This window comes from Hippoglossus stenolepis, chromosome 5 (genome assembly GCF_022539355.2).
Source record: "Hippoglossus stenolepis isolate QCI-W04-F060 chromosome 5, HSTE1.2, whole genome shotgun sequence".
NCBI lineage: Eukaryota > Metazoa > Chordata > Actinopteri > Pleuronectiformes > Pleuronectidae > Hippoglossus > Hippoglossus stenolepis.
The window spans coordinates 2,427,946-2,446,606 of NC_061487.1; the positions used below are offsets into that span (position 1 = coordinate 2,427,946).

General features: G+C 41.4%; 2 protein-coding genes across 3 annotated transcripts; one reads left to right on the forward strand and one right to left on the reverse strand.

Moving 5' to 3' along the window:
* Positions 1-263: 263 nt before the first annotated feature.
* On the forward strand, positions 264-13,311 carry prmt7 (protein arginine methyltransferase 7). Its single transcript, XM_035157163.2, has 17 exons — positions 264-495; positions 1,113-1,149; positions 1,311-1,460; positions 3,283-3,391; positions 3,548-3,660; positions 3,751-3,980; positions 4,087-4,267; positions 4,352-4,479; positions 5,190-5,334; positions 5,423-5,506; positions 5,599-5,646; positions 6,014-6,103; positions 6,687-6,848; positions 7,538-7,612; positions 9,051-9,211; positions 10,012-10,108; positions 12,685-13,311. The coding sequence occupies exons 1-17, from the start codon at positions 401-403 to the stop codon at positions 12,841-12,843; spliced, it is 2,064 nt and encodes a 687-aa protein (XP_035013054.1). The 5' UTR covers positions 264-400; the 3' UTR covers positions 12,844-13,311.
* A 579-nt stretch (positions 13,312-13,890) lies between these two features.
* ciapin1 (cytokine induced apoptosis inhibitor 1) lies at positions 13,891-18,266 on the reverse strand. 2 transcript variants are annotated; one of them, XM_035157164.2, is made up of 9 exons: positions 18,166-18,266; positions 17,131-17,293; positions 16,753-16,896; positions 16,487-16,566; positions 16,090-16,258; positions 15,370-15,446; positions 15,103-15,224; positions 14,896-14,977; positions 13,891-14,522 (listed from the first exon to the last, which is right to left on the reverse strand). In XM_035157164.2, the coding sequence occupies exons 1-9, from the start codon at positions 18,202-18,204 to the stop codon at positions 14,412-14,414; spliced, it is 987 nt and encodes a 328-aa protein (XP_035013055.1). In that variant the 5' UTR covers positions 18,205-18,266; the 3' UTR covers positions 13,891-14,411. The 2 variants fall into 2 exon arrangements, with proteins under 2 accessions (XP_035013055.1, XP_035013056.1); XM_035157165.2 differs by having other exon boundaries at positions 18,162-18,216.
* Between the last annotated feature and the right edge of the window lie 395 nt (positions 18,267-18,661).

Below are 18,661 nucleotides of genomic sequence, written 5' to 3' on the forward strand. Positions count from 1 at the left end.
AAAAAGTCTATAACACATGCAGTGGAGCACCACTGTCCCAGGTAGAGACACAAGACACATTGAGTATCAGAGACATGCTGCATGGAAGTTCAGGGGATGTAGGTTACACAGATATATTCAGATTTTTCGAAAAACACTGTAATTAGTAAGAATTGAATCCAATTAGATTTAGCAGTCGTTCTGCTGCACACTCCTCTCCAGCAGGGGGCGGTAACGCACCTCAAACGTTTGGACCAGCCCTTTAAACAACAGAAGAACTAGAAGAGTTTCTGACGTCTGTGAGAAAAATGGCCGCCTCCACTGAAGCAACGCTTCTGTGAATCAGTGTGTTTACAGACTTGTGTAGAATAGAACAGGGCTTTTATCTAACGTGTCACAGCTCAGCGGAGCGTCGGAACAAATGAAGACCTTCTGCGGGAGAGCTAACCCGACCACCGGGGCTCTGGACTGGGTGGAGGAGAGTGAGGAGTACGACTTCCACCAGGAGATAGCCAGGTAGAGGAGAACTGATGCTGGAGGAAGTCATGGAGAACTCACGTTCAGTATGAAAACACAGAGAAGATGTGTACTTAGTGCTGAAGTAGTAGTGTTGGTACTTTCACGGTTCATGTTCACACAGTGGCGGATCTAGGGTGTTTTAAAGCAGGGGACTTAAAGGGGCCACCATTTACACAGAGGGGCCAATTATATGTCCAACAGCCATGTCCAATTCCTGATTCAGGAAGGTGAACATTTCTTGTTTACTGTTAGTTCTGTAGCTTGGAGCAAAGCCACACGTCGATGAATATATTTTGATGTTCAAGCACATTGTTTACTCTAAAAAAAAGAGTTAAAATGTTGAACGAATTGTCATATTTATTGTTCGTATTGTTAGTGAGTAGTTTATAAAAAATATCCACCTCTGCCCGGGGCACTTCAGGGTCCAATCAGAATTCAGCTGAAGCCAGTGCCCTGCTGCTGGATCCGCCCTGTGTTCACGTGACATGTATCAGGACTTGGTCCAGTTCCCCAAAGACAGATTTTAACTTGACTTTGATATTTGGTTGGTCTCTTACGTGGCTGTTTCATTAGACACATGTATACATTCTGATTGGAGCGTGTTTATCTTTCAGGTCCTGTTACGCGGACATGCTGCATGATCACGACAGGGTAAGTTTTGGAGAACATGTTATTTTTAACTTTATAAGATTTGAAAGTATTGTTTGGATGTAGACAAAACAACACTGACTGCACACTACACTTTTCCTACTGAAATATCAACAAGCAGTCAGCCTTCCTAAAGCACAGCTGACGTCCTCACTCCCTTTCAGAATGAGAAGTACTACCAGGGGATCCGGGCGGCTGTGGCCAGAGTTAAGGCTCGTGGTGAGAAGGTCATCATCCTGGACATTGGGACAGGGACAGGTCTACTGTCCATGATGGCCCTCACTGCTGGAGCTGACTTCTGCTATGCTGTGGAGGTATACATACTCCTCTTATATGTGCTTTAATGGATACTGTACTTTAGCATGGCCAAAAGCTTCTTCCTCATTTGGTGCCTCTGTGTCAGTTACAGCCGTGGCCATCATGTCTTCTAGTTGTCTGTGAGTCTCACAATTTTCTGACCATTATTCAACGCTATCACTTGGGAATGGAAGGCGAGAGGTTAATTATATTTCATGTTGGTACATACTCAGTTGTTGACACTCAAACAAACAAAAAGGTCACTGGTCTCACAAAACATCTTTTTGGCCATATCTCAATAATTATTTATTATTTTCAGATAAATCAATCAATTTTTATTTGTAAAGCCCATTTTACAAATCACAATTTGTCTCATAGGGTTTAACAAGGTGCAACATCCTCTGCCCTTAATCCTCGACAAGATTGAAGAAAAACTACCAAAAAAAACATTAACAGGAAAAAAAGGTAGAAATCTCATGAGACCTACAAGTAAGAGATCCCTCTCCCAGGATGAACAGAAGTGAATTAGATGCTGTCTGTAACAGATCATGTCAACAACATATTTACAACATTCATTAGAAAAGACAGTGTCTAACATGAATGGACCGGTGTATCAATGTTTAAAATATTTATACATAAGAGAATGTCTGACAGAGATGAAGGGAGCAGTAATGAGAATTGTTATGATGGAGGTATTGCTAGTAATGGTAGTATATGTGAGTAAGAATATTATATATCTGAGCAATCTAGTTGTAATCATAATCCAAGATCAGTTGCCACGGTGATCACCATCCACGATGTGGCTGCAGTCTTGATCCTGGATCTACAACAATAAAGCACAAGGACTCCAGGGAAGAAGTCAAGTCAGTAACATGTACTGATGAGACATTATTATGATGAAGAGGAGGAAAGAGAAGCTTTATGCATCATATGTCCTCTGATATTCTAGACCTATAGCAACATTACTAAGAGCTGGTCCAAGACAAACCTGAACCAGCTCAAACTATAAGCTTTATCCAAAAGAAAGGTTTTTAGCCTACTCTTAAACGTAGAGAGGGTGTCTGCCTCCCGAACTGAAAGTGGGAGATGATTCCACAGAGAGCAGAGTGATAGCTGATGGCTCTGTCTCCTGCTCCTACTCTTTAAGAGACTTTAGGGACGACAAGTAAGCCTGAGTTCTGGAAGCGCAGTGCTCTAGTGGGGTGATATGGTACTATCAACTCTTTAAGGTAAAGTGGTGCCATATTAGCTGTTTCACCATATTTCCACTGTTTTATAAATGAAAAGATTTGTCTGTCTGACTGGCAGCTTTAACTCAATTGGAAAAAAAATCCTTCAACCCATTATGAGACATAACACATGTTAGAGTGGACTGTATGTTTGAATTTATGAATGAATAAATAAATAGATGCAAAGTCTGGTTCTGTCCCACATTGGTAACACAGCTGTGCAGGCGCATTGCGTGTGTTGATCTAACATTCAAAACACCAGTTTTCCCAGTATGTTTGTTCTGTAGCATGCCACTCATGCTGAAATCATTCTCTTTGGTAATGTATTATTTTAAATTGTTTAGTGATTAAGTTAACAGTTCAATTTAGTTGTATAAAATGACAAGTATTCCTGAGAAATTCCTCCTATAATTTCTTTCACAGTGATATCTTGAAATTGAAAAAAACAACACTCTAAAACTCAAATAGATGGATTTACTTATTTGAATTGATACAAAACAAAAAACATTTGTCAACTATCAAAACTGGGCCAATTGATTAACCAACTAATCATCCTAGCCCTCAGCCGTTGGAGTTTCAGGTGTCGTCTCTGTTTCCTTTGTGACTGCAGGTTTTTAAGCCCATGGCTAAAGCTGCTCAGTGCATCGTGGAGAAGAACGGCTTCTCTGACAGGATCAAGATTATCAACAAACACTCTACTGATGTCACTGTGGGGCCTGGTCAGAAACTACACACACACACACACACACACACCTCGGACACCTATACACACACTCTGAATATTGTCATGTGGTCGTGTCTCTGTAGTTGATATTTGTCAGAGGGAATTTTGTCTACATTCTCATGAGAGGTTTTGTATTTGTGATTTATTACAGATGGGGATATGCAGATGAAGGCCAACGTCCTAATAACAGAGCTGTTTGATACAGAGCTCATAGGTGAAGGAGCTCTGCCCAGCTATGAACATGCTCATCAAAACCTTGTCCAGGTGTGTATGTTTACACTTGTATCTTTGTTTGTTACCATGAGTCAAAAGAGTGAAATTCACCAACAGTGCTTGTGTCCCTCCAACCTGCAGGAGGGCTGCGAGGCTGTTCCTCATCGGGCCACGGTCTACGCTCAGCTGGTGGAGTCGGAGCTGCTGTGGAGCTGGGCTCAGATGCAGCCGGTGGAGGTGGAAGGGGCCCGTCTGGTCCCGCCGCCCGCTGTGGGCCGCTGTGCTGGAGCCCATTCGGTGTGTGACATCCAGCTGAGCCAGGTATCCCCAAACAGCTTCACCCCGCTGGGCCCTCTCTGCACCATGTTCAGGTATGAAAAGGAGAAAGATGAAAAATCTTCTACACTGTTTTCTTTCAACATTTTGTTCATCACATCTTACTTCCCCTCCTCCTGCACCCCATCTTTTCCCCTTCAGTGTGGATTTCAGTAAGCCTGTGAGCAGTGCCTTCCAGTCCCACTCCTCCCAGTTTGTGGCTCAGTCTGGCGGTCGAGCGCAGGTGGTCCTGTCCTGGTGGGACCTTGACATGGATCCCAGTGGAAGCATTGTGTGCACCATGGCTCCCAGCTGGACATACACACAGCCAAAGATGGCTCCGGTGAGTTACAGGACATAAGGTTATGATGCTGTGATTCAGGCTCCCATCACCACTTTGTTAATGCTGTGGTGTGTTGTGTTGTAGTGGCGGGACCACTGGATGCAGAGTGTGTACTTCCTGCCTGTGGAGAGGGGGGTGACAGAAGGAGAGGAGCTCAGTCTGACTGTCTGCCATGATGACTACAGTCTGTGGTACAGTCTGCAGTCTCCCAGGTGAAACAGCTCAGATACAACATACTGTATATTTCCTGCTCTGCTGTAGAAATGAATATTCTGTGCCTCCTGCCTCACTGAAAAGTGACACAGTAATGCTTGTTTTACTAACCCGAGGTGAGAGGTTCCTCGTGTGCTTCTCCAGGAACAAGAGCATCAGTTAATGACCAAATAATCTCACCACAAACTCCTCCTATTGGCTGTTGTGGGGCTTTCAGTGGTATCACACAGTCTCCAGTACCTGTCCAGCTTTCACTGAATTAATTACAGATAAATGGCAAATGCTCTGTATTTATATAGCACATTCCACTCAAAGTGCTTTACAGTACAGTTTTTGCCATTCATCCATTCACACAAACATTTATACAGTGCATCTATGGGCAGCACTTTTTCTATGCAATTTGGGGTTCAGTATCTCGCCCAAGAACACTACCAAGACTGGGATCGAACTGCCGACCTTCTGATTAGAGTACAACCCGCTCTACTACCTGAGCCAAAACCATAATTTTTATTTCTACACTTTATTTCCTTGAGGTCATTAAACCAGCCTAACCTTTACCACAGGCATGATCGCTTGATCACGATTGGACCAAAATAATCATGTGCAGTTAGAAGACAAAATATACATGTTTCGATAGAAATGAATGTGACAGCAGATGAGAGAAAATGACTGTCCCTCTAAATGACTATCTGCATATTCACATTCTCAGCCAACAGACTCCAGAGTCACAGACTAAAGCTCTTTCGTCTCGGCCATGTTGTACCTGCCAGGCTCACCTAGTATGGACTCGGCCTCGGTTTGGTGAACTAAACGACAGACGGCGTACAGAGAGCTACGTCAGTGCACTGCGCAGTGTAAGTCAAGGTGCACCGGAGTCCAGACAGTTTGTTAATGAATTCATGGATATGCTTGTTGACATGTTTCTGTCTGTGCCACCTGCAGGTTCTGAGAGAGGGAAGCGTGTGTCTCAGTGTCAGTGATGGAAGTCTGCTTCCTGTGTTTGCTCACATGCTCGGAGCCAAAAAGGTACTCTGTTTGAGCATGTGAACTTTTACTGCACCTTCTCCAAACAGACTCTGTTAATGCCTGGTCTTTGTATTCATTCTGCCTCTGCTTAGGTCTTTGGTTTGGAAAACTCCAGAATGTCCAAACAGGTTATCGAGCAGGTAAATGACAACTCTTTATTGTACTTAAACTTTAGGGTGTGTAATTTCTTTTTTCAAACACTTTTTATTTGTCCCAATCGCCATCAATAAACAGTCTTCTGAAAAAAAAGAAAAAAGGCTGTGGCCATCACAAGACTCATTCATTCAAAATGAAAGGATTGGTGGGTGTACCTGTCTGTCACTAACTGCCCTTCCTGCCTATGTGCACCTGCCCGTGCTCTCACTGCACATGACTGTAGTCTTCAGCCAGAGAGACATACACCGCTGTAGCGGAGTCGAAAGCCTGAAGTTTGCGAGCGAGTCACAGAAAAGTCGGCTTGTAGCAGGTTAAGAAGTGCTCATGATACTACACATTGTTTCTGTGCAGGTGTTGGAGGCCAACTTGATAAAAGGAGGTGTTGAGCTGCTGGAGATGAGGCCTGACCAGCTGACCAGGAATGACATTGGAGGAGAACAGGTACTTGTGGAACAAGCCTTAATTGAAATGCTGTTTGTTGCTGTTTCTTTTCTGGTATTAACATTCAATGAACTCTGGTCTGCATCGTTGCTTTGTCACTGTACCAGCTTTGTACCAAAGCCACAGGCTGTAACAATGAGTCAAAGAGGAGCCAGATATCAGACAGTAACGACATCACCAATCAATTTAATGATTAATAAACTGCAGAGGACAAACAGCATTTGGTGAAATCTGTAGAATACAATAGAAAAAAAGGTAAAGACAATTTATCAACAATGTGAAATTTGTTTCTCGTAGTAATAAACCTGACAATAATCACCCAAATATGTGTATGAAGGTAGTGGAAGGAAACATTCATTTGCATGTTCTTTAGTTTCTCTTTGAAATGTGGTTAACATTGCACTACATTTAGATATTGTGTTTATTGCCTGTAGCCTAAAAAAATATTAATGCTGCCTCAGCTCTTTTTTCCATTTGCTGGAATTCAACCAATTTCATATCATAACAATAACCAAATATATACTGTGTAGTTTTGGAACTGACCCAAACAGCAGAATGATCGAATTTATGTTGTCTCATACAGATCTCTGTCCTGATGGCTGAACCGTACTTCGGCACTAGCCTCCTACCCTGGCACTCCCTGTACTTCTGGTATTGTCGCACCGCCCTGGCAGGCCTCCTGCAGCCCAACGCCACCATATTGCCTTCCTCTGCCACACTTCACATGGTGGCTGTGGAGTTCCAGGTGGGACAGAGGAGAATATTTTCATATGTCCAGATTTTCGATTATCTCTATTACTGTGACAAAGAGGACACAAAAGATCATCCACCATCATTTTCACAGTATTTTTGTTTAGGGCTTGGTGTATCCTGATCTTTCCTTTATCCTCTTCTTACAAATAAATACAAATTAAATAACTACATATCATTTTAAACCAAAGTCTACAAGTAATATAGTACACAAAGCAGTTCAAAGTAATGGTTAAAGAAAATCAATCTTACATTTTTGTAAAAGCCAGATTTGAGAGGATTTCCTGAGGTAAACTATTCCAGAGGGTCAGGGCCCCGACTGCAGAGGCCTGCCGTCTTTGTTCTCCTGCTTAGACAGAGAGAATAGCTAACAGCTTCATCAGAAGATCTCAGGCTAAGAGCTGGTTTTTGAAGGTCATTAAAAGAAAAGGAAGATCTAATTCTAGAACAATTTCTCAAGTGAAAATAAGATGACAGAGTTGATCTATTCACGTGACACTTGAGAGTGAGGTAGTGAGGTTATAGTCTAAAATAACACAAAGGGAACCATGTGCTGAGCTCGAGAGATAAGAGCAGGCACAGGGCCTGTATTAAGGATTTCTGTTTTGGAAGAATTGTAGTGAATAATAATATTTGTTAAAGGTAATTCCCTGTTGAGAGACTTGTTTGTGCCATTTCTTTTAGGATTTGTGGAGGATTAGAGCACCGTGTGGAACCTGTGAGGGCTTTGACGTTACACCCATGGATGAAATGGTCCAGGTAAAAATGTTCTGTCCTTCAGATGTTTTCTTAGCTGTCAGGTTTTACATCCACTAAAGTGAGTCCTTCTCTCGTATATGATACGATGCTTTGATCACGGAGGAGAAATGTATTACACTAAAAATAGAAAATACATGAAAGAAGAGGGACAGGGACATTTGAAAGTAAACGTCTCTCTCTGGAGTGTGTGGGTATGATTACATATACTTGCTTAGAGGGGTTTTTATGGAAAAGGAACATCTTCAGTTGATTTTATTCGATGAGGTGTAGAGAATGAGACAAATAGTAATATTCGCATAATTCAAAACTACACTGCAGAAATATTTTTTGAGGTAAAAGCATGATTCCAAAACACAAGAGATGGAGAACTGTAATACAATGTAATGAAGGAAAAAATGATCTTTGTATCCTGCAGTTATTTGATGGTTTGAACATTGGACAGTAGAGCGTGTGTGTGATATTCAGCTAAAGTTAAAGGATAATTCTTTTATTTTTGACCCTGGGCTCTATCGTCTCTTATTTTTAGGTCTAAATGATTCATAAGGCCAACATTTTTGGAACTGGTCCAGTGTTGAGCAAGAACGCTGTAACTGCCGACTGAAAAGGCTTCAGTGTAATCCTTCTTAGGTGTGGGATTTCTTCTCTTATTCTACTAAGAGTTACTCATCCCGCTCAAAGTAGTCACTGCAAACACGATGGTCTGCGAGGTGCAGTGTGCGTGAACAGAGGTGTCCTCCAAAGGTCGTCAGTGAAAGCTTCAAAAAGTGTGGTGCATCATTTTGTTTCAGAAAGTTGTCTTCACACTTCTGTCTTTGATGAAATCTTTTCCATTATTCCATCAGACACTTACATTAACAATCTGAACCTGTGGCAAAAACTCTTAAGGTTCAGTGTGTAAGATTTAGGTGAAAGGGAACTATTGGCAGAAATTGAATATAAAATAATCCTAGTGGTGTTCTCACTCGTGTCTAAATTGGAAGAAATTTTAATACTTGTGTTTACATCGGGAGCGGGCCCTCTCTACGGAGGCCGCCATGTTTTTTACAGTAATCCAGACTGGACAAACTAAACACCTTTTTGAGTTTTTATGACAACTGAAGGCTGCCACAGGTTCTCTTTCATGTTTGGAAGGGGAGGGTGAGGTGAGGGCTATTCAGCTGCAACATGACACTTCACCACTAGATGTCACTAAATTAGATAGATGCTGAACCTTTAAGTAGATATTTACTTTGAAGCAGTTGTTTAGTTGTTTGACACTTACCAGTTGTAGCATTCTCGTTCAATATTGGACTAATATTTATGTCTCCATTCATTAGCCCAAAAAATTATAAAAAAGTATAATACTTAATAAAAGTCTTAATTAGCTCTGTTTCAATTCCCTCAGTTCCACAAAAAAAACATTTTGTGAAAATATAACTAACCTCTTCTGTGCCTCCAGCAATCTCTGGATTTCCGTGAGTCCCGCGAGGCAGAGCCCCATCCTCTGTGGGAGTACCCGTGCCGGGCCCTGACCCAGTCCACAGCCGTCATGACCTTTGACTTCACACAGTGTGTCCCTCAGGAGCCAGTCAGCAGTCAGGGCTCACTGCCTTTCATAAGGTATAGTCTCTTTCTATTATCATAATCACAAAAGTGGCTTTTGATCAGACAGTGACTAAATGTTGGTGCAGTAGGAGTTAAAGTCACTGCTCACAGCGATGCCCCTCTGAATACTGAAGTCAGGCCACAGTCTCATCTCTCCTCTCATAAACAGTGGAACACTGAGAAGTTATTAACAGGCATCAAAATAACCTCAAACAACCTGATAAAAGTTAGTCAATAGCCAACCAGTTTTATTTTGAGTTGATATCTTGATTGTCTGGCATTATGCCGTCAGTAATCACTATAAATAGATTCTGCATGTGAATATGCAGGCTTTGGTTGCCGCAGGTAAACAGTCCATAGGGAGAGCAACAGAGGCAGAACACATTGAGCTTTTTAATTTATCTGCATTCATATACAGCTGTTAATAGAGATAAGGCAAAATGTCGTCTGGAACCAAGAATCCCTACAAAAAGTGTGATGATAGAAACTAGTCAGACTGTAAACGATGTACAGCGAATGGAAGACAGAGTCATGGCACGGATATCTGCTGTCTACACCAGAAGCCACAAAATATTGCCCATTGCCCCCAGAGGCTAATTTGTCATCAGGTGAGAGCTGACGGATTCCAAGATTATGCAGGCAGTAGCTCAAAGTCATAAAAAAGTAACCTTTGTATATACAAAAAAATATACAGTAAGAAGACTAGACTGGTTGAGACAGAACAGCGGCACCTTGTTCTGTGTTTGGCCGTGGTCCTACACAGATGGACACAGTACAATACTCAGTTGGTAACTGTGTTGACATGTCTGTTCCAGGGGTGGTCGTTGCCATGGTGTTGCATTGTGGATGGAATACCAACTCACCCATGACATCAGTGTCAGTGCAGGTCTGATTGGACCTATCAGTGAGCAGGTAACTTTTTTCCTATTTCTTTCCTGAACAAATTGAGCATCTTGAGATTTTCTTATTTTTATTTTTGCAATTGTGTTTAAAATTTTAACGGTGTTATTTTTTTGTTTTTGCTATTGCTACATACAACATTAGCATTAATGGCTGTTTACTTAACAAAATTGGGCCTCATTCACCAATATCTTTTTAATAATTTTCTTAAATTTGTTCTTAAGAAGTTTTCTAAGAAAACTGCAGAATTGTTTACATCTGTGTTCTTATATTGATGAAGGCCATGTCTTCGTGAGTTGAAAGCACGTGTCAGTTTTCCCTAATTAGCATAGGTAAATGCCCTGCCGGCTGCCAGAAGGACGGCAGTTCGATCCCCAGTCGTCCCCATCTGCATGCCGAAGGGTCCTCGGGCAAGATGCTGAACCCCGAATTGCCCCTCATAGGAAAACAAAAAGTGCTTCTAATAGATGCACTGTATGAATGTGTGTGTGAATGGCAAACTGTACTGTAAAGCGCTTTGAGTGGTCATAAAGGCTAGAAAAGCTCTATATAAATATAAACCAAACCATAACCATTTAAAGATTGTGCCGCACTAGACTCATACTGTAAAAAAAGTTATATTTTGTAGTGTCAGCAGTTGACATAAAATACCACATAAAACGATACATGGAATGCAGTCACACATTCAGTGAAAGCTTTATCAGGAGAAAGTTGCATAATTGTAGTAAAAAAAATAGTTTGATCTCAGATTTGAAGTCAAAATAAAAAAAAGGAAGCTGCTCAGAGTTATCTGAGCTGGAGCTGTGCCCATCATTGGAAACACAGCACTACAGGTGAACCCTCAGCTGAGCATCTGTGGATACTCGACCTGAGCCTGTGGACCCATCGAGAGCGGACATGCTGGGCCAGGTTCAGATCAAATGTTCTGAATAATATTTGGGTTCAGGTTCCGCTCGGTGCGCAAACAGGGAGCCCTGTCCCCTCAGACCTGGTCGGTCCCTGTGTGGTGCAGTGCATCTCATGAGACATCTCTCAGAACAGAAAAAAACCGTTTTCAGAATTAACAGGTTACACATGGATGCAACATTTTAACTAAAAGCTATAGCAGTAAAATAGTTGCACATGTAATACATTTAATATGTAAACACCAGTGTGTACAACCTGAAGATGGCTGACTAGTTTTGTGACTGAATATTCTCCTCTTCAACATGTTCATGACATTAAAGTGTTATCGTTTGCAGTATAGACCAAATTATATTCTGTGTGTTTTCCTCTTCAACATTTCCCTTCGTTTAAAAAAAATTATAATATGCACTGAAACTTGTCTGTCTTTATTTAAGATAAAAATTATAAAACTATGATAACTACCACTGATACTGTGGTAATTGAAATCTTATTATACAATTGTAGAATTAAAAGTATTAGCATTTCAGTAGTGCGTAGATTCCCAGAAAACATTTGTGAATGTCAGAATCTTTGTAAAAACTGTAAGTGGGCTTTAAGAAGAAGTTTCTTCTTAAGAACGGTTTGTGAATGAGGCCCATTGTATGTTGAGCATCACATCATTTATTCCGTATTCTCACCAAGCGCTGTCTACAGCAGTGGAACGTAATGTGTGTTAACTATTTCTATTTCTTTATTTTTCCTTTAATGACGTTAGTGAGCTAACCAGCCCAACCATCTTTTCCCTTTGCAATATGGAGGCACTGTAGTGTCCAGTCTGCTCAGAGGACATAACCTCTTATATAGAAGTTGGTTCATTGAGATCAGGCTGATGCTAATTCTCCAGTCAGGTGCCATTACTGCACTGCAGAAGAAGAGGGCACCACAAGGTCTCATAAGGCCTCCATGCAACAAAATGACGTAAATAAAACAAATCAAAGCTCAAAGGAAAGGAAACCATGACTGTTAACGTGATGAAAGCCTACTGACAGAGAGCACTTGTTTTAATTCATCACTCCACAAGAGTTGTTTTCATCTGCCGTCATTTTTCTCTCCCCTGCAGCATTTAGCTTTGATCAATACACCAAGTTTTACACTCATACGTAAATTAAAATGCGTGCATTTTGTGTATCTATTTATTTAGTTTAAGCCCTGTGAGACAAAAAGTGATATGTGAATATGATTTATTATTATTATTATGTTAGCTGACAGCAGAAGTCTGTACCAGCCCACATCCGCTGATGGCTCACTTCATCCCTCCCATACATTCAATTGCAAAGCTCATATTGGCGCTCTGTTTAAACTTTAGGCTGTTTTAGCTGCCTACTCCTCCTGCTTCCACTGTTAGCTACCTCATAACCTACCTCCAGCCCAGCGCCTCCTTTTCATACTGAATCTGACCTAATCAATATCATTAGTTGTCATTGACGCCTGAACTGCTCTGCGTTCTATCTGCGTTCATCAGTAAAAGCAGAGGATCTTTTTGTGTAGCTTCTGGCCGTTTCTTAATTCCTCATTTTCAGCTGCATTGTTTTCTGTAAAAAGGAAACGTGAGCAGGAATGAAGAGTTTGGTGACACACTGGGACTGTTGGTGTTCGATGTCCTGACAGATCTAATGGTTTGATTGTCCTGCCTTCTCCTGCAGGGTGACTGTGAGTGGGCTCGACACAGGAAGCAGGGAGTGTATTTCTTCAGATCACCGTGGGAAAGCTCAGATGACGCCAGAGCTGCAGTGTCTTACAGCTTCACCTTTGAACCCAGTTCAGGAGACATTAAGATGGACTTCAGCATCAAGGCTCAGTGATGCTGAACAATCTACTGAAGAACAAACTGTTAACGCTCTGCTTTTCACCTTATGTCACTCTTTGCATTTTGATTCAATAGCATTCTTTTTCAATAGTGGAAAAATTGTAATGTGACAATTATTATTCCTAATCCTGACCAGAACTCCGTGTTGTCAGACTGTGGAAGATGGAGGCTCTCCACCAAAGCCCAGAATGTTATCAATGGCCATATTAACGAGTATAAATATAATTCATATATATAATAACCCATGTCAAGGGCTTTTCTTTAAGAGATTAAAGAAGTATTTACCAACTCTAAAATACATCCACATCCATCATTAAAGGCTAATGGAGTCAGTGGCTTTGTTGAAGCACCATATTAGGGTCATTACAGCAAAAGAAATTGTGAGAACTTGGAACAGAGTTGACAGTTTTTGTGAATTACTGACAAACCCAAATGTTGAATAAAGTTTTATATTGGTTGTCTATTTTTGGTATCTTAACTGTAGTTGACTCAGGCTAATGATAGATACTGTTCACAGTTCATTCACGTGTCACTGTTGTCCCAACACTGATGACCTAATGTGCTGATATACACTCAGTATGTAATTTACTTCATGTTAAGACTAGTACAGTCCAGTTTTACAGTAAATCAAACCAATCATGAAGGTTCAAATGTTTTTCAACCTATGTCATTCAGGAGGCTGCATTTGATGGAGCTGTAGAACTAGATATTTCTATTTACATAAGAGTGGAGGGTAAAAAAAAAAACAGCACAACACTGCTCAGTGCATCCTTCATAAGGATACAGCTGATTCCATCACTATTGTCATGCAGTTGTGATAATGACTGATTTGAACCTTCATGACAGAGGACCAATTACTGCGGCTGCTGTAGTTGTAACATGTCCCAGCTGTTTGTGCTAAAGTTAACGCGTCAGTGAGCAAACTCAAGTAGCAAGAGAAGCTGTTCCTCTGCTCACGTAATGTGTCTGGTTCGGGATGTTATCAAAACAAGGCTGCCTTTAGTTTGTGGTGTTTATATGACATAAATAAAAACAGCATATCTTATTGCCAAACTGTTTGCCTTTATATACACAAATAAGCTTGAAGTACATCTGTATCTCTATGCTTCAATTGTTTTGCTGAACAAGTTTTATATTCTCTATAGTTATGTATACTGTTACATCAATTATCAGATGTAAATGAACAGAACGTTTCAGTGCATTTAAACGATCCAGGTGATTTCAGTTTTCACACTGTCAAAGCTGCAATGCCAACTCAAACTAAGAAATTCTTTGAGAAGCTACTTACTGTTGCCAGTGTTATAATATAACAAACAGCATGGCGATCAACACTGGCTAGATATGGATATGGATTGTAATTTGAAACTTATCACATCAAACAGAAGCCTGCCCACAGAGCTCCAGACAGACAAACATCAGAGGTGACGTCCAAAGAAAAGGACGTTTTTACACAAGTCACTGTTGCAGAGTCAGTTGTTTCTTCAGGGCCATCTCAGGATGGAGGGGACAATAGGGAATGTGATGTTATGAAGCATATGGGATAAAGGTGTGAACTCTGCGGCTTCAAGCGTCCGTCAGCGAAGTGTTGTCCAATACGATCTTCTGTCCTGGCTTGAACGCTGGCATCCCCAAGTACGGACAGCTGGCACACCGGAACGCATCACCAAGGTAACACTGCCACAAACACATGATGGACACCATTCAAATCCTTATTTCTTCACACTGTTAACAGGTAAGTATGGTTAACATCACAGTGGCCATAGGTGAAAGCCTCCAACCAGTGAAGTTTTGGTCCAGGCTCATAATTGTAGTGAGTGTATTTCATCATACTTTGTGTATGATTGAGTTATGGTCAAAAAGTGTCTTGTGAGGTCGGAGTGACCTTTGACCACCGAACAATCTTAACAGTTCACCTTTCCAAGAGAACGTCTGAAGAGTTTTGACAACATTGCCTCTCTGCATAACTGAGATATCTCGTCACGAGAAGAGGAAAGACAGACAATCTGAAAACATCTGGCTGGATCAGAGGCATAATAGATGGACTCACACTTCCACAGGCCGACTTTGGGAGGTCGGTCTTTTGTTGTCCTTTACTCTCCTGATCCAACTCTTCAGCAAGACCACACGTGCTGCACATGAAACATAAATCACAGAAGGTCTCAGTCCTTTTGAAAGCAAAGGTAAATGAACATTAAGCCCAGCTGCTTCTGCTGCAGTTACAACCTGACATGCCCCCACAAGCTTTTGACCTCACCAGTTTTTGCAAGCTTTCTTCTTCTTTTCAGCTCCTTCTCCACAGCTGGGGGCTCGAAGGGAAGCTGGATCCGGTTTCTTCAAGTCATCTTCGTCCAGCAGAGCATCAGAGTCTACCATGTCCTACAGAAAGACAACAGAAGGGATAAGACTAAGTCAGTAAACACAGGAAGACAAGAGCCCTAACATGATATCTGACATGTCTTTATGTACATGTAAACCCCACCTAGCCAAAATGTACAAATTACACAAATCAATAATAACTCACCACATCATCGTCATTCATGTCATTGGCTGACAGTGTCCACATCTTGACAGTGTTGGGATCCAGAGCAGGTTTCTCTGCTGCAACCGCAGACATCAGCAAAAATTAGCTTCACATCACAATACAGCTGCATGGGGCCTCATTATTCCATCAGTAAGCACGATTCTTTTAAATTCTTTGATTATGCACATTATCATGAGAAAAATATCTGACACATGACGGTCACTAACTGAAAACAAAAAAAGAAAATGAAGAAGCTTAACATTAGTTGGGTCCCATGCTCTATATTTTAAAACCTGTCAAATCAATAAACCGTAATATGTTTTCTACTTGAAAAAAGGACATTAAATATATGTGTAAAAATCCTGAACTACTAACTACTGAGAAACATTTTGTTATGGATGACATCTAATTGTAATTCACTGATATTTCCAATTCTCTACACTACAACCAATGGGAAAGCCATTCAAGCACCAGCGTCATTACATTCAACTTACATGAAGCAGTGTGTGACATAAGACTGGTTTCCATGGTTTTCTTTACCTTTGCTGAGTCAAAGCACTTTTAACCAACGTGAGAAAAATTATTTTTCCAAAATCTGACCAGTGGTTTCAGAGGCAACACATGTGACAGACAGATGAACAATCCTTCCACTACCTGCAGTGACCTCCTTGCATTTGAATATACCCTCAGAAGAAAATGAAAAAAGGGTAAGAAACCCACCTGGCTTGGGTGTTTTTTTCCCGAATGACAGTTTAATCTGGCTGGATGCTCCAACCTCATAGTTGGGTTTGGAGGCAGATATGCGGAGTCTAGACAGCGTGTTTCCTTGGTAACTGGTGACCGTCCTGAGCGAGCTCAAAGCCTCTGGACTCAATTCTGCTTTACTGACCTAGAAGAAGAGAAGTCAAGAGGGTCACCAGGTCAAAAAGGAGATAATAATATAATTATTATTATTTTATTGGGTCAACCCCAGCTATATATTTCTGGGATTCTTTCCTAGACTGCACATTGTGGTTTGGTCAGTGCAACAATTCTTTCTCGTGCAAACATTAATGTACAACAGTGCGTGTGAGCAGATTTTGTCCTGCAGCTCTGTGCTGGATCCTCTCTTACTCACCTCTGTCACAGACATGAAGCCCGACAACTTCAGAGCTGATGTCAGCTTCTCAGCAGTCCTCACACTCTGCGTCTCAGCTCCTTCAGCAGAGAGAGAAAAGAGTCCAACACACTCACAAAAGAGCTCATGTAGCACTTCTAATTGACTTTGACTTTAGGGACAAGAATCCCTCGGACTCTGACACAGTCTTTCAAACATCCCTGCAATCCAAAAGGATATTTGCACTTACTGAGCAAAAAACTACAGAACAAAACTTTTTTCCTCACCAGTAACTGCTTCATCCAGAACTATCTTCCCACCAGGTTTGAGCAATCGGGCCATCTCAGCCAGAGTCTCTAAGGTGTGGACGGAGGAGCTGTCGGCCAGAAGGCTGGAGAGCACCCAGTCGAAGGTGGATGCAGAATGGGAGGCTGAGGGGAGGGGACCAGAGATATGTTTACTCCTCACATGGACTCATGGCATCCTGTCTAAGTGTGTATAATAGGGGTACATACATACACCACAGCTTTATGTACAATATGAGTCCCAACATCAACATTTGTTGAGATAAAACACTCAGTAGTAGCAGTATTATAAGAATCAGATTAATAAAGTGTGTGTGTGTGTTTCTTAATAAAAGCACAGTATAATTGATTGTCACTCACATAGCAACAGTCTTTCCATGTTCTCCACTGACACTCGTCCATGTGCACCAACAGCAGCACCCAGCTCCTCTGCATATTGTTTCAGGGCTGCAGGTGCTGAGGGCTGGGCCCAAACAAACAGCACAGTGTCTCCTGCTCTGACGCCAAGATCTGCCATGATGTCCTGAAAGAAAGTCAAGCTTCTCTCAGTTCCTCTGGAGTCTCCATGATCACATTCTAACAATGAACATACAACCAGACATTATTTATATAACAGTCCTAAAACTGTAGTGGGAGAGTAACTGGTAGAACTGCTGGTTTCATCCTGGCTTTTGACAACTTGCAGCAGCTGAGTTCACTTCAGGTCAGAACCACTTTGGTGACGAACGTCTGAGTGAGGACTGACTCAGTCTCATAGTTTACAAAGGGAAACTCACACTCGTTCATTATTAGTGAACATACAGTAACTGAGAACCAGACTCCTGCTTCTCTGTCTGATCGTGTATAACTGAGGACACGTGTCTGTCCCCGATGACCCAATGAGACCACGAGAAACCTCCCAACCTAAACACATGGATCATTTACACCACGGTGTTTGGCCCAGGACGTATCCAGGGGAACAGTCTGATAGATAAGACCTTAACAATGTGACATCTTTAGCCGAAATACTGCACAGCGAGCAGCTGGCCCACGATAACAAACACAGGGTTGGTGTAATGTGAAATATTGGACAGATCTCAAAGGTTCAAATAGTTTGTGCGTCCCGTTACGTCAGAAGTGAGTTCACTGAGCTGTGTTAACTACCACAGTGGTAGTTAACACAACTAGTTTAGTGGTGACACTGGTGATAAAGGAAGGTTAGTTGTGTCACATGAAACAAACAGCGTGACGCAGGAGACCGGTGCTACTCAAGTTAAACACACTGCTGTGGACAGCGAGACTTCCGGACACCACAGCCAGTGGAATGAACCCGTTTTATACGATTGTCCTGAAACGCTTTGCTGTTAAAACACTTCAATAAAACACATTATCACCATTACGTGGTCACTGACCTACCTGCTGCAACGGTGGCAGTCGATTGTCAAGTGTTCGCATCTAAACAGCTTTTTTCCGGTTTGAATTTTCCAAATAAAATCTTTGTTTATGTGTTTTGGTGACTCAAACACCCATTGAGCACAGCGTAAGATGTATATGTAAAATTTGAATGAGTTTAGACATGAAAAAATAAAGTAGCCCCATTTTCTACTGTTTTCTTATTATTTGCAACCTCGAATAATATATGAAGCGTTTTAGTTTGAAAGATACAACTCGTCATATCCGGACTGCGGTCAAACCAAACGCCACTCATTTGACGGTGCGCATTTCATCTAAGCATTACGTTTCGATAGCCTTTTAGAATGTTTTCAAAATAAAGGCGAACTTCCTGTTGGCTTAATGGGACGTCACATCTGTGGACTTAGTCCTCATGAGGATGACAAATTAATTAAATTAATTAGATAATGAAAACACACAAAATTACTTGAAAATGAAATAATGACAAATATAATTTAAT